We start from the raw sequence: 16,117 nt of genomic DNA on the forward strand, positions 1-16,117 counted from the left end.
TCTTTTTTGAGAGAGAGAGACAGAATATGAGTGGGGCAAGGGCGGAGAGAGAAGGACACACAGAATCAGAAACAGGATCCAGGCTCTGAATTGTCAGCACAGAGTCTGACATGGGACTCGAGCTCACTGACCATGAGACCATGACCTGAGCTGAAGTCAGACACTTAACTGACCCAGGTGCCCCAAGATTACTCAATTTTTAAAAGGCATCGAGGTGTTCAGGCAAGTCCATCTGAAGAGCTCACATTTCTGCTGATCTAACAGTACACAATGTCAGTTACACAGAAAAGGAAGGTAACAAAGTCATATTTTATAACGAAAAACCCATAATGGCAACAAAAACGGCTATTTTCTAATGTTTTTAGGAAAACATGCAGGATGCTCTATGTACAACAAAGTTTATAGGAAATAATAACACACTAACACTCCTGGATTACCTGAAAAAAGAAAACATTGATTCTTCGGAATAAGACTTGCTTCAAAATCTTCTCAAGTAAGAGCAATGTTTTCAACTATGAAATGTATGAGACGGATAAAATGAAGCCTCTCCCTGCCACTTCTGTCAGTGTTAACCACCCAGGTGCTGGTGAGGGTTTAGGACTCGACGGACCCCTCAAAGTAAATCATCAGGACATTTACCTGCACCGTCCTCTGAGTGCCATCAACGCTGACAGACAATAAGGGTGACGCCAGGTTCCACGTGCTGGTCACATTTAGTTTCGACCCATCAACTTCCACCTGTTGTGACACCAAATAAGACTGTTACCATGAAGAAAGACAGAAAACTGATCTCAAGTTCATTGCCGCATACAAAGCAGCAGCCATTTTAAACAGATGGCTCCCAACAGCCTGTCATGTTTACTGCTCCCGCCATGAGAGACAGGGTCCAACAGGAGTCTTCCTAGCCGTCTCTGGGGAGAGGTGAAGGACCCGGGCACAGCTGCCTCTGGGTACTGCGGTTTCCAGTGACTTCCAGTAAGTAACAAACAGCCTTCTCACTCTAAACCTACCTGGACATGCTACATTTACTGCAATTAGACAAGTAATGCATATAAATTCCAGTGACATTTTGCAACCCACACATCAGGGCTTGCATATAATATCCTCTCCAAGGACCAAGAAAGAACTTTTTCTGTGTTAATTTTAATGAAGGACTGTGCATTGTGATCTTAATTAAACTGAAGCTTTAATTAGGCAAAATTCTTTGGTGTTGAATATTAAAAGTCCATTTGAACTTTGCAAAAGTTGTCATATTTTTGTCAATCTTAAATGACAAATTTCACCAAGTTATCATTTATGAAGATGCAACCAAAAAAACTCATCATCTTTTAAAGTGGATACCTTTAAGAGAAAAATTCTAATTTCCAAATAATATAAAAGTGAGAAAAAAAGTAAAGCTAAAATAAAAAGTAGTGTTAATTTATTTCTTTCATTTCACTCCCTGATTCCCTAAGCCTTATATAGGAGAGTTAGAAAAAATAACAGTATTATTTTAAGTCTACAGTAAACCATGTAAGAAAAGGATATATATGTTTGTTCAAGTTTCAAAATAAAACTGTAGCAAAGTCAAGACACGAGATCCCTAACAATTCCTTCTCTCTCTTAATTCTCTTAAAAGATACTTATTAAAATAAAAGTACACAGATGTTATTATTTAGAAGAATAACCGTATCCATATACATATATACAGACGTTATGTATATATATATACATGTCTATTTCCACAATGGTGTGGTCATACAATCTAGAAGCAAAGATATGCTATTGGCTACATAATGAAACGTCAACTGGACATCCATCATGCACTCACTTGTGCTTCTGGGCTCAGTGGCCTCCGTGTCCATAGAACACACACATTTCAGTAACCGGGCAGAGGGAAAAACGGCTTGGGTCTCACCTGGCATGGCTGTTTGGCTAAGTTAGAGCCGCTTACTACACTGGAGTATTTAACCTGTCTCAACTTCAGTTACCAAACTATAATACGGTAAAACTCTATCTGTAAAAGTGCTACAATATTTTTTAATTTTTCACATGTTTATTTATTTTTGAGTGAGAAAGATACAGAGTACAAGCAGGGGAGGGACAGAGAGAAAGAGGGAGAGACAGAATCTGAAGCAGGCTTCCAGGGTACGAACAGTCAGGGTGCTCTAATATTTAAAAAATTAACATATAAAAGTCTCAACCAATATTCCTGTCATTGTAGGTCCTGAACACTTCTTCCCTACTCCTGTTTCTAATGGCTCCACTATCCTTAAATGAGTTTTAAAAATAAGGTCAGATAATCATGTTATCTCCTAAGTTATGTACTATTAAAAACCTAGGCAATGAAGATCTGTGAAGCAGAAAGGCTTTGATAAGAGCAGCATTTTAAAATGATCTGTCTAGGGGCACCTGGGTGGCTCAGTCAGTTAAGCCTCCAACTTCAGCTCAGGTCATGATCTCATGTTCATGGGTTCGAGCCCCACATCGGGCTCTGTGCTGACAGCTCAGAGTGTGGAGCCTGTTTCGGATTCTGTGTGTGTGTCTCTCTCCCCCTCCCCATCTTATGCTTGGTCTCTCTGTATCAAAAATAAAATAAAACATTAAAAAAATGTTTTTAAATAAATAAATAAAATGATCTGTCGAGATCATTAGCCATTAACTTCCTGGGTGGCTCAGTTGGTTAAGCAACTGACTTCGGCCTACGTCATGATCTTGCCGTTCCCGAGTTCGAGCCCTGCTTCAGGCTCTGTGCTAACAGCTCACAGCCTGGAGCCTGTTTCAGATTTTTTGTCTCCCTCTCTCTCTCTGCTCCTCCCCCACTCACACTCTGTCTCTCTCTCTATCTCAAAAATAAATAAAACATTTAAAAAATTTAAAAAATAAAATAATCTATCAATTCTTCCCAAATTAAATATCTCCTTATGTAATGAAAGAGTTCCAAAAGAAGCTCCCAAAAGATAGTTTTACAGATGGGAAGCGCTAAAAATACCTTTTAAAACCAAGAAAAATATTTGCTTTAACATGGTTTCTAAATTCAAAAGGTTAAAAAAGGTCAATGTTCAATTATAAAAGTTTTACTTGTTAATATGGAAAGTTAGAGGAAAGATTTTTAATGACAGGCATTTAAAATCTGTCTCTGATATTAATTTTAAATCAATAGGGGTGACAGAATGAAACTACAAATGTCATCTCTAGGGGACCTGAGGGGGAATTGAGAAAATAACCCAATATACTCAAATCATGCAGAGGAGAAACCACTCTACCGCAGCCTAAAGTCAACTATTTTATGGATGTTTAAACAAAAGGTGACAGAATATCACTTGATAATAAAAAGGAATGAAATGCAGATACATGCTGCTACATGGATGAATCCTGGAAACATGCTAACTGAAAAGCCAGTCAGAGGAACACAAATTATATAGTTGCATTTATACTGAAATGTCCAGAAAAGTCCATCCTGAAAGAAAATAAATTAGTGGTTGCCTTGAGCTAGGGATGTGGGGATGGACGGAAGGACTGAGGGGTAGCACACGGGCTTCCTTATCTGGCGTGACGAAAATGTCCCAAAATCGGTCGTGGTGATGGTTACACAGCCGTGGGAATATACTACAAGCCACTGGACTGTACAATTTAAATGACTAAAATGTATAGTATGTGATGAATATATCAATAAAATTGTTAAAAATAAGTATAAAGGAAAATAGAAGGGAGGGGTTTCACTTTCCAAAAGTGAGAAGGAATATTTTGTGAGACATTAAAGAATTAGACCTAAAAAATGGATATATACACCATGTTCATAATTTAGAGAGTTTTTGTATTATTAAGATATGGAAACCAATTTGACAATAATGTATTATAAATTAAAAAAAAAGCAGAAACAATCATTAAGAAATAAAAGATATAAGTTCTCTCCCAAACTCATCTACCTATTCAATGCAATTCCAATCAATATCCCAGCAGGCTTTTTTGATAACTGATTCTAAAATATATACAGAGAAAATCAAAGGATATAAAATAGTAAAGATAAATTTGAAAAGATAACAAATTTGGAGAACTCATACCACTTGACTTTAAGACTTCCCATTAAGCTACAGTAAACAAGATACTGGCGTAAGAATTAATAGAATGAAATGAGAGTTCAGAGACCCATACATTAATGATTGATTTTCAAAAAAAAAAAAAAAAAAAAAAAAAGGCGCCAAGACATTAAATGGGGAAAGCATAGTTTGTGAATAAGTAGTACTAAAACAATAAACATCCACGTTCAAAAAAATAAATCCTGACCTCTAGCCCATAACATTAAAAAAAAAAAACCAACTCAAAAAAATGAAAACTAAATGTAAAACCTAAAACTACAAAACTTCTAGAAAACAAAGAGAGAACATCTTTATCACCTTGGCCCAGGCAAAGATTTCTTAGGACACACAAAATACAAATCTTACAAGAAAAAACAGATGAATTAGACTTCATCAAAATTATAAATTTCTGTTTGAAAGACACTGTTAAGGAAAGTTGAGCCACGAATTGGGAGAAAATATTTGCAAAACATGTATCTGATAAAGGACTTGAATTTAAAATCTATAAAGAATTCTTTTTTCATGTTTGTTTATTTTTGAGAGAGAGAGAGAAAGGGGGGGGAGGATAAGTAGGGGAGGGGCAGAGAGAGAGGGAGACAGAGTATCCCAACCAGGTTCTGCACTGACAGCAGATGCCTGATGTGAGGTTTGAACTCATGAACTGTGAGATCATGACCTGAACCAAAGTCATAGGCTTAACCAATAGGGACACCCCGGTACCCCAAGAATTCTCTTTTTTAACTCAATAGGAAAACCAACTGAATTTCCTTAAAAATGGATGAGAGATTTGACCAGATACTTCATCAAAGAAGAGAGATGGATCACAAGCACATCATTGGTTGGTCATTAGAAAAAAACTAAAACTATAATGAAATAGGGTTACATACCTACTAGAATGGATAAAATTAAAAGGACTGATACTTAACACTAAGTGCTGGCAAAACTGTGAAGTAATCGAAACTTTCATACATTGTTGGTGGGGATGCAAACCAGGAGGCCTGCTTTAGAAAACCTCAGAGAAGTAAAGATACATACAGACAAAGACCTGCTTCGTGAATGCTCATAGAAGCTTGTTTATGGTAGCAGAATACATACAGGAAAATGTTTACATCAGCCTCAAACTAGAAAACCCCCAAAAGCCCAATGAAGTGATTCATGGACAAATATGGTATATCCACACAACAGAAAATTAGCATTAAGCATCTGAAAAGCATTATGCTCAGTGAAAGAAGGCTGGCAAAAAAGGGTACAATAGAACATGAGTATGGGGCACCCTAGTGGCTCAGCCAGTTAAGCATCCAACTGTTGATTTAGGCTCAGGTCACAATCTCACAGTTTGTGAGAATGAGCCCTGAGTCAGGCTCTGAATTGAGCTTGGAACCTACTTGGGATTCTTTCGTGCCCTCTTTCTATGTCCCCTCCCCCACTTGCTCATGCTTGCTCACTCTGTCTCTCTCTCTCTCTTTCTCAAAAAATAGATAAAGAGGTAGGCAGGAAAATAAATAAAGGGAAGGAGTGAGATTCTCCCTTTAAAAAAAAAAGGATGATTCCATCTATAGAACATTCTGAAAAAGGTAGAAATCAGGCTGCTAGGAGCTATGGGTATGAAAATGAGTTTGACTAGGGAAGGGCATAAGGGAACTTTCTGGGGTGACAGAAATGTTTGAAATCTTGATTTTGGTGGTGATTTTAACTATATAGATTTGTTAAAACTCAATAAAACCATACAACTAGCAAATTTTATACTAATTATACTTCAGCAAATCTGACTTTCTAAAAACAAAAGCAGAGGGAGAAAACTGACAATGGTACTTTATTTCTGAACTACCTTTATCTATCCTTACTGATAAATTAATTTCTCTCCCTGAATCCTCTGCTATTAGATGAGTGGATATAAACGTTAACTTGTGAAGAAGGACAGAAGGAAAGTTCCTTCCAGACAGAAACATGAGGGGGGAAAAAGTCCTTTTCAAGTCCCTGTGGATCCTCTGAAGGAAAAATAGAGGGAAGATGGAGATATCAGAAATCAGACCCCTCCCCATTTCTTTTTGCATGGATTCTTGGGAACCGATAGGAGACAGCAATGAAAGGAGATGGATGAAAACATTCTGACAGGTTTCAGGGACCCTAAAACTACCTGGGCTGGAGGTCTATTTCTGGAATGTCGTCTAGGAGAGGCTGCAGGCTTCTACTAAAGCCCAGTACTTGGTGTCATGGCAATCCTAACGTGGTATACGAAGCAACAGAACAGCACTGATTGAGGAAGAAGCTGGAAAGATGACCCAAGCACATCATAATAGGAATCCAGAAGTTTCTGCGTATCTTAGTGAGATAACGAAGTCTGGGTCAGGCAAAAGACAACACAGTACAAGGGACACCATGGCTGCAGGCAAACAGTAGCCGTGATTATGGGTGGCAGAGGCCTCCTCAATGCCAAGAAGGATGAATTGTCACCTGGCAGTACCCAGTCCAATCCTTGCAGCAAAGCCTAGTAAAGACAATGTGGGTCTGCTCTCCTCACCTCAATAGTTATGAGCCAATCCGACCACATATCCAAAGGCCCCTTTTACCTGCACCCACACTCCACACCTCAGTGGAACCTGGAAGGAAAAGAAACCTGAAATATCTTGGCTCCTTAAACCAAAGGAGCCAAGATCCTGTTGATTACAAGTGTTTCCTCCCTCTCCCCTCCTAGAAAGGGTAGAGGGCTTATGAGGAAGAGTGCGTATGATGGACATACAGGAACCACATTCCCCTGTACACCTGGCAAGTACTGAGCATACTTTTGCAATTGTACTATACAACTGAAACAAGGAAGCTATGATAGCTCCAAATCATAAATTATGAAACATATCTTCAAAATTTAAATGAGGAAAAGAACATCCTGAAAACCAACACATGCCTTCTCAGGCCTCGAGCCATAAACAGATTTCACCAAGAGGCATAATTTGGAACAGCAGATGCAATGAGTCTATTGATGCTATTATTCGATGAGTGAAATCTAGATGGCTAATACTTATAAGCTATTAGGAGAAGGAGGAAATTTGTACGTTTTAATACCATAGAAATATAGGAATAGACTGAAGAATCGTTACTGTGTTACATGTATAGTTTATACCTAATTCTTTAGCCAAGGGGGACTAAAGCTGCAGATGTGGGATGGAAGTGGCATTTCACTATTACAACACCGCGAAGCTGACATAAAGACCCACCCTATACTTCCCATGCCAAAAACTAATGGGAAGTGAAATCTAGGACAATGGAAATAACAGATTTGATAAGAGGGTATTACAAGCCTAACGAGGAAAAGCTAGGGGCTGCCCATGCTTGGATCCAAGCACCTACCCTACTGCACATAAATGAGGATCAGAAAATAACCAACACTGCATCTTCGCATACAGTTTGCAGAACATATTTTTATCAAGAGGAAAAGGTAAATTAAGAGCATTATAACACAAGAAGAACCATTTGAAGAAACACAGGAAGAGTTCAGATAAATAATTCTGCAAAGTCTCAAAGATGACCATAGGAAACATGACTCCTCTTTTAAAAAATGAGCTCAAAGAAGAAAAACAAAGGTTCAAAGAAGAGATCATACAACAACAGAAGGAAATGAAAATCAAGCTGGAAGAACTCAGAAAAAAAAATGAAGAGAAAAATAACATTATAGAGATAAAAGCTACTTCAAGAAGCAACCAAAAATAGACTCAATGTGACTAAAAAGAAAGATAAGGGCATGGAGAAATCATATAAAGCTGAAAAGACTGGCAATATAAAAACAACTTATAGAGAAGACAATTGATATGAAAAAGCAAGAAGTGGGACCCAAAGAATATACAAAGGACTTTTCCAGAAAGGCTAACAAAGAAAAAAGAATAAATGTAAATTCAAAGATACAATAGGTTAAAACTTTTCAAAATAAATAAAACCTTAAATTTGTAGAATGATGTTGTTTATGAACTTCAAAGATAAAGAAAAATTTATGTTCTATTTAGGCAAAACCAAGAAATCATACACAGGTAAGGAAAAACCTCAGGTCAGCCTAATTTCTCAATGGCAAAAATGATACATAAGACCATGGAGCAATGTGTCTAAGTACTAAAAACGAAAATGTTGCCCCCAATTTTATACCCAGCCAAGATGTCTTTATATCAGAGAAACACATCTTGTAGCTTATAAAAGTTTATGAGAACTTAGAACCCCTTCTTTTAAAAAGGAGGGATCTCTGTATATATTGATATGAAACTATCCCCAAGAAAATACAAAATAGCATATACAGTATGCTCTCATTTGTTAAGAAAAAAAATCTTCTAAGTGTGTGTGTGTGTGCGCATGTGTGCGCGCACATGTGTGTGTGTTTAATGTGCAGAAGTCTAAGAGGAATGGAGAGGCTGAGGGACAGGGAGAGAAGGGAGGCTTGCTTTTTACTGCAAATCTATTCATATTTTCAAGACTTGCCCTGTATATCATATACTAAAAACTTTAAAAGTGAGGAAAGTATAAGGGCCTATTTTTCCTCTCTCATGGCAGCATAAAGTCAATATTCACTTTATACCGTTCACTAACAGGCACATACTACACAGTAGCTACTCTTCTAAAACTTTTTCGTTAACACAGCAATACTCATTCAATTTCTCTGGTCATAGATTTATTGGTTTCATCTACAAAACCCAATTTTACAGTGTATTTTGGACAATCTCTCTGTATCAACTCTTACTTATCTGAAAATGAGGGACCTGAAGGAGCAATGGCTGAAGATCTCTTCGAGGCTAAAATTCTACAGTAGTATGGTTGCAAAGCCCTTTTTTGAAAGATATATTTAGATAGTTAATTTCAGACATGGCAAATTCTAATAATTAGAAAGGGATTTTGTTTTGCTTGAGCACCTATGTTTGGGGTTGGAAGGTTTTAAGATTTTTCCTATGACAAACGAAAGCTAATAAATTAAGCTAAATTCAGTGTGGGTATTAAAAAAAATAGATCAAGTGTAAAATGACAAATGACATAATACTCTGGGGTTCAAATAAAATTTCACCCCTTTCAAGGCAGACAATAGTGTGGAAATGTTCTAGCACTATGAAAACACTAGAATATTCTAAATTATTTTAAAACCCTATTTGAAAAACAACCCAAAGACCCAAATCTCTGTTTAGAAACACTAATTGAGACAAAGATTTCATATCTTTAGTTTAAAAAGACCTAGGACTCAAGCGCACCAAATTTACATTAATTATCATATTAATTCTGACCTGCACTCTTGGCAGATGACCTCCTCTTTACCAAAATTAAAGCCACAAGACATAAATTCTCTTATTTTTTTGGCATCATCAACTACCTTCTTTCCGTTTCTGATACCTCACACACCAGCTGCTTCCCCTCTACCTTCCACATTTTCACAGATGTGCACTTGACCCACTATGCCCTCCAAGCACCAAACTACTTTTCTCCTTTTTTCTGACAGGTTCTAGAGCAAGTACTCCGTACTCATTTTCCTCCCATGTAACTTTTTCCATAACCTACAAATTGGTTGCTAAAACTATTCTGAAAGGTCACAAATCTTCTTCAGTAATTGTATACTCTCTTCTTAATTCTTATTACTCTTGAAGAGGAAAGAAGACCACTCAGAAGAGGTGATCTTTAAGTTAAGGGCTGAAAAGTGAGTAGAAACCAGTTGGTAGCAGTGAGTGAGCGAATGTGTGGGTGGGACTATCCAGAGGGAATATCCCAGAGGGAATCTCATGGAAAAAGAAAATCCCAGAGGCAAGAAAGAACTTAGTTCCTATGAAACCAGTGTGTGGAGCACAGAAAACACAGATGAGCATGGCACCCAGATACAGGGGGAGCAGTGGGAAGCACTAAAGGAGTCCAATTGAAGGGTGACACCTTCATTTTTATTTTTAAACATCAGTCTGGCTACAGCTTGAAGAATGAATCAGATGAAGCAAAAATGAAAATGATGGTGACCAGGTCTAGACTGTTGGCAGTGGGGAGAAGTGGGATGCGCTCAGGAATAGTATAAACTGGAGGAGGAAAGTGAAAACTGTGAATACGGAGGCAATGAAACAGCTGCTAAAGAAAAAGGAGAGGGATGAGCTTATCAGAAAAACAGCACAACTGCCACCCGGTGTCAGCTGCTCAGCCACAGTAGGGCATCATGGATGTGGAATGATATGAATCTGCCCTTGGCATGTGGTTCTCCCCAGCAACACTCAGGTACTTTCCCTGATGCAGGCATTGAGAATGGGGGAGGCTGGGTTCATCCAAGTTTAAGAATGATGGAAGAATAAACAGGTTGAGGAAGTTACAGGTATTTATAAGCAAATTACTATGGCAGCGTATCTAAGCTGGATGAAGAATGGAAAAACAGGTAGGATCAATGGATGAAGAGAAACTAAAAGAACTAACGATTGTATTGAGGCAGAGAGAGAGAGACAGAGAGAGAGAGAGAAAGAGAGACAGACAGACAGACAGACTATAAACTGGTTGCTAGCCTTCAAATGCAGGGAAGGGAACTTAAAGGTTTCCAAGTCAGAGGGGAGGTAGTGATGAAGCTGGGTGATGTGAACTTCAAAGAACAAGGATTTTCTAAGAAGGAGGGGACTGTGGTCTAGAATGGTCCAAGGGGAAAAAACAGTCTCCCTTCCCACCTCAGAGGTGCATGTGGTATGAGAGAAAAACCTCCAGGTTTCTGTGAAGGCCAATAAGTGGCAGAATGTTCAGAGAAAATGAAGATACAGGGCAGTTTGTGGATGACGAAGCAAGACATACAGGGCCCCCATGGAAAGGGTTGAGAGGAAGAGGAGAGATCATATCGAAGAGTATGGATGACTGGAGAGACTTTGAAACAGCCCCACTTCGCTCCATCCTCACCACACCCACCTTACCTGTACCCGCACCTGCCTCTCACCTGGACTCCTGCGACACACCACACTTCCCCAACCTTCGATTAGGCAGAATAGTCCCTTTTAAACATAAAGCTGATCATTTACAAAATCAGACATAAAGAGGAAAAAAGAGAATGAGAATGACTAAATAAAGGTCCTGTCAGCTCTTGAAGAGGGCAAACTCCAAAAACGATGTGTAATACTGCAATCCTGAGTATGAGAACATCATATCTCGGTGTTCTATAATCATTTATAGGTTACATTCTATTTAAAGTATCTATATTTTGTGGTGCCTGGGTGGCTCAGTCAGTTAAGCAACTGACTCTTGGTTTCGGTTCAGGTCATGATCCCACAGTTTTTGAGTTTGAGCCCTGCATCAGGCTCTCTACTGGCAGCAATGAGCCTGCTTGGGATCCTCTCTCCACCCACCTCTCTCTGCCCCTCCCTTGCTCACGCTCTCTCTCAAAATAAATAAATAAATAAATAAACTTAAACATATCAATATTTTAAGATCAAATTAAACAGAGGCTATGGTGGGGTGCCTGGATGGCTCAGTCGGTTGAGCGGCCGGCTTCGGCTAAGGTCAGATCTCATGTTTGTGGGTTCGAGCCCCGCGTCGGGCTCTGTGCAGACGGCAAGCTCAGAGCCTGGAGCCTGCTTCAGATTCTGTGTCTCCCTCTCTCTGTCCCTCCCTCTCTCATGCTCTATCTCTCTCTGTACCCAAAATAAATAAAACATTAAAAAAAATTAAAAAAAAAACAAACAGAGGCTGTGGTAGATAGAATTAACAAAATGCATTTTAACACAGTTTTCTGCAAAGTTTCTCCCACCTAGAAAGGATTTGTTAAGTTGCTCATAGTAATATTTATGTTTAAAACATCATTTCAAAACATGATTTCCTTCCAATTTCAAGAATGTGTTTTGTCATATTTAACAATCTACCTGGTAACTCTGTACTCCATTAAAAGCATTTAACTGCATTTATGGTAAAAATAATGTTGATGTGGAATATTTTCCATGAGTTGTTTGGAACATTCAGTTTTCCTATCTACGTAATCATAAGGGAAAAAGAAAGTACACACCCAAAATTAATTTGACATTTGAGAGAGATTACTTACATCCTTTACCATTAAAAAAAAAAAAGCACTTCCTCGGAGATACCTCATGACACAAATGTTAGAGCTTCCATGGCAGTAGGCACCTGTTAAACATGTTTTTTCAATAGAAGGAATGTAAAACTTACAAAACAAAATATCTGCCAGAAATTTTTTCCAAAAATAATAAAAATTGGGGAAGATATGGACTATAAAGTGTCTGATTCACCCTACAATTCTTCTATCTTGTTATACACAAATTTTAAATTCTTTTTTCGTCATCAAGTGTTAAGATTAGCATTGTGCAGAATTAGATCTAAGATAAAAATCAAGGTATTCATATCACTGTTTAAAAAAGATTTCAGTCATATATTTTGTTTCTATTTCTGAAAATAACAGTAAGGATAAAAAAAGATTTGTTGATCACACTACAACTAATTATCAGAAAGGAATGTCTAGTGTCTGTCTACTTAATAGGCTTTCATAGCATATCTTAAAAATTACCAATCTTCCCAAAATGTGGAAGAAGATCTGTGGTTTTCTGATTTGACTAGCAGGCTGGAAAATTCTTAGAAAAATATATTCCAACTTAAGCCTCTCCTCCTCCTCCTCCTCCTCTTGCACATATAAGGAAATTAAAAAAACCATATAAATTATATAAGCTATAGAAGCCATTATCTTGCAATTCTCAGAGCATTTCACTGAAATTCACATGACTGTCAAAAGCAAAAGTAATACATATAATCTAAATATTAAGGTATGATTCTTGTAGGTAGCAAACACTTACTGCTTATTTATACTTTGAAAGACTATTCTAGAAATAAAGATGCTTACTGTTTCTCTTTAGTTCTTATCTCATAATTACTGCTCACAAAATTATGATTATTCACTATATTAAATCAAGGAAGTATATCCAACAGTCCTCAATAACAAAGGAATCTATAGGCCATGCAGTTAATTACTTTGGGATATTACCACAATCTACCACCATGATAGATCACTGACTCCTACATACACTGCTGCTGAATATCTGAAACACAAATAAGCTTTAAAAAAAATTCTGAAGATCCTGACATTAAAAGCATATAATTCTCCTAAAATTTAGATTTCATAACTTTGCTAAGTTACTTCTTTCAATGTGAACTTCTCAGGTAAAACAAAACTAATTCAAACATTTTTATTCAATTATAATAATGATTCCTAACATTTTAATATAAAGCATAGCAAATCTTAATACAGATCTTAAAGTGACACAAAAAAAGGTAGATATTCATGGGGCACCTCAGTCAGTTAAGCATCTGACTCTTGATTTCGGTTCAGGTCATGATCTCATGGTTGGTGAGACCGCCCAGCACTCTGTGCGGAGCCTGCTGACATCTCTGCTTGGGTTTCTCTCTCTCCTTCTCTCTCTTGCCCCTCCCTGCTCGTGCTCTCTCAAAATAAATAAACATTTTTTAATGTTTTATTATTTATTTTTGATACAGACAGAGATAGAGCATGAGAGAGGGAGGGGCAGAGAATGAAGAAGACACAGAACCGGAAGCAGACTCTAGGCTCTGAGCTAGCTGTCAGCACAGAGCCCGACGCAGGGCTCGAACCCACCAATGTGAGATCTGACCTGAGCCGAAGTTGGAAGCTTAACCGACAGAGCCACCCAGGCGCCCCAATAAAACATTTTTAAAGTTAGCATTAAAAAGGGGTAGGGGGGCGCCTGGGTGGCTCAGTAGGTTAAGCCTCCGGCTTCGGCTCAGGTCAGATCTCACGTTCGTGGGTTCGAGCCCCGCGTCAGGCTCTGTGCTGACAGCTAGCTCAGAGCCTGGAGCCTGCTTCCGGTTCTGTGTCTCCCTCTCTCTCTGACCCTCCCCCTCTCATACTCTGTCTCTCTCTGTATCAAAAATAAATAAAACATTAAAAAAATTTTTTTAAAAAGGGGGGTAGGTATTCTTTATCCTGCTCTCCTATTTACTAAAATATTATTCCAAAATACAGTTCTGATGCCTCTACTGCCTTTCCATGGGGGAAATGAGATGCTTGCTTTCTGAAAACAAAAGCAGACGACCATTTTTTATGTTTCTTCTTTACCACCACACCTTGGAAACAGTCTTTTATTTCTGTCCCAAAGAGATATGTAATAATGACAAAAACATCAAAAGGGATTAGACATAATGATGATGGTGAAGATCTGTTAATCTGTCACAAAAGATTATATTAAATATGCATGTGTTATAAATGTAGTTAAATATATCTCAAAGGATGTGAATTGCAATAACAAATTTTAGATACTGGTCTACAATCAGCCAGGTTGACTAGTTTCTCTTTAATTATCGCCTCATTAATTGATCAGTAACAACTGTAATTTCAGTTGTATGGTTTTAAAAAAATCCTACATTATTTTGCCCACACTTTAATTATAGTAGTAGTTTCTTTTGGATTGGTGTGATAAGGTCATTGTCTGCAGATAATACTGTAAATTATATCACAGCGTAATGAATAACTCAAGGTAGATGAGTTTAACACAAGGAGCAAGTGAAACTGCCTTTACTTCTCTTACCAAACCTATTAAATAATGGTAAATCCTGTGTTTCTTATGCAGCATTGTCATCAGAAGTCAGTATGCCCGTATTTGAACCTGAGGTTCACAAGCTGCCTAACTATTCATGTATCTGTACCCTCAAATGTTAAATCTATGCTGGAGAAATAAAGGCAAGCACTTAGAACAGTACCAGGCCCATAATAAGCCCCCAACAAATGCTGGCTGTTGGTAGAAGTTCAATGTAGCGATACTATGTCCTCCTCCCACAGTAATGATTCTTCTGAATCCACTTTTCAACAAACCTTTTGTTTGTTCTTCCATTAATACCTCCTCCGTCTCCTCCATTTTTTTTTTTTAAGAGAGAGCACGCAGGTGGGGAAGAGGGTCACAGGGAGAGAGAATGTCAAGCAGGCTCCATGCCCAGTGCAGAGCCTGACTCGGGGACAAGACTGCACGACCTTGGGATCATGACCTGAGCCAAAATCAAGAGTCAGATGCTCAACTGCCCCTCATTTTTATCTTATTCATTTCATCTGATTCCTATTAGCATCTCTCATGCTTTTCCTGTGTATCTCACTCCCACAGACACCCTCCTGCCCCACAAAACGAAACCCCATAACCTTAGCTGCTGGCTCACCCACGCAGGACCCACGTGGACTACGGAACTTGCACAGTAATAGGTCTAAGTCCCCCTCCCCCCTAAATTCCCATACACTGCACCTGCAGCAGGCTGTTTCCTAACCCCACCTCCTTCACCTGATCTACCTGTGACTGTTTAGCATTCTCCTTCTCCCTTCAGACACGAGTTTGCCCTAATAGCTCATTTCTCTGGGCTAGCAACAAATATACTTGACATTCTATTTTCTATGCTCCTCTCTACCAAGGAGTACCCCCCAGGTGTGCACTCTTTTAGCTTCTGCGGCCATCAGTGATATGATTTCTAATATATATATATATGAAGATATTTATTATCTCTCTCATGCTGCAATAACATATACTTGATAGTTTTATGTTTGAATATTAAAACTGTAGTAGCAAATTTACTGCCAGAAGAATTACTGTATAGTTTATGTCCTTAGAACTTCTCATGAATTGTAAATCTAGTAAGAGAAAGTTTTCTAAACATGAACAACAACAACAAAAAACACCCTTTTTATTCTCAGGTGAGAAATGAGATACAGGAATTGATGCCCAAGAACTACTCACCAAATCCATCCAGTGACTAAAGTAACAACCAGCCTTTTACTCAGTAAGTCCCAATTACAGATCACGAAAAACCCTAGTAAAAATCTATCAACTTGATTACAATTTTTAAGAAAACACACTTGGAAAGAGTCACTAGGAGAGCTTACCAGCTCTAGAAACCATTGATATAACCCAACTAGTAAGAAGTAGGGTTTATGGAGATTATGCTTCTAACATAAAACAGGAAAATAGTACAATTTCCATCATTCTAATGAATGATCTTGGAAGTATTTTCTTTTACTTTGTTCCTTTTTTTGTGTGAAGTAACTTCAAATGTACATAAAATTACAGCAATAGTACATC

General features: G+C 38.1%; 1 protein-coding gene across 4 annotated transcripts in view; it reads right to left on the reverse strand.

Annotated features, from left to right (window-relative positions):
- The window catches only part of PCCA (propionyl-CoA carboxylase subunit alpha), a 403,439-nt gene that overhangs the window by 97,946 nt on the left and 289,376 nt on the right, over positions 1-16,117 (reverse strand). For 3 of the 4 annotated variants that reach the window (XM_029936479.1, XM_029936480.1, XM_029936478.1), the window contains one exon: positions 640-738. In XM_029936479.1, the coding sequence (XP_029792339.1) occupies positions 640-738 (99 nt within the window). Of the gene's footprint in view, positions 1-639; positions 739-16,117 lie in introns of those variants that run through there. The other variant, XR_003907575.1, reaches the window with a different exon arrangement.

Source organism: Suricata suricatta, chromosome 4, assembly GCF_006229205.1.
Source record: "Suricata suricatta isolate VVHF042 chromosome 4, meerkat_22Aug2017_6uvM2_HiC, whole genome shotgun sequence".
Taxonomy (NCBI): Eukaryota; Metazoa; Chordata; class Mammalia; order Carnivora; family Herpestidae; genus Suricata; species Suricata suricatta.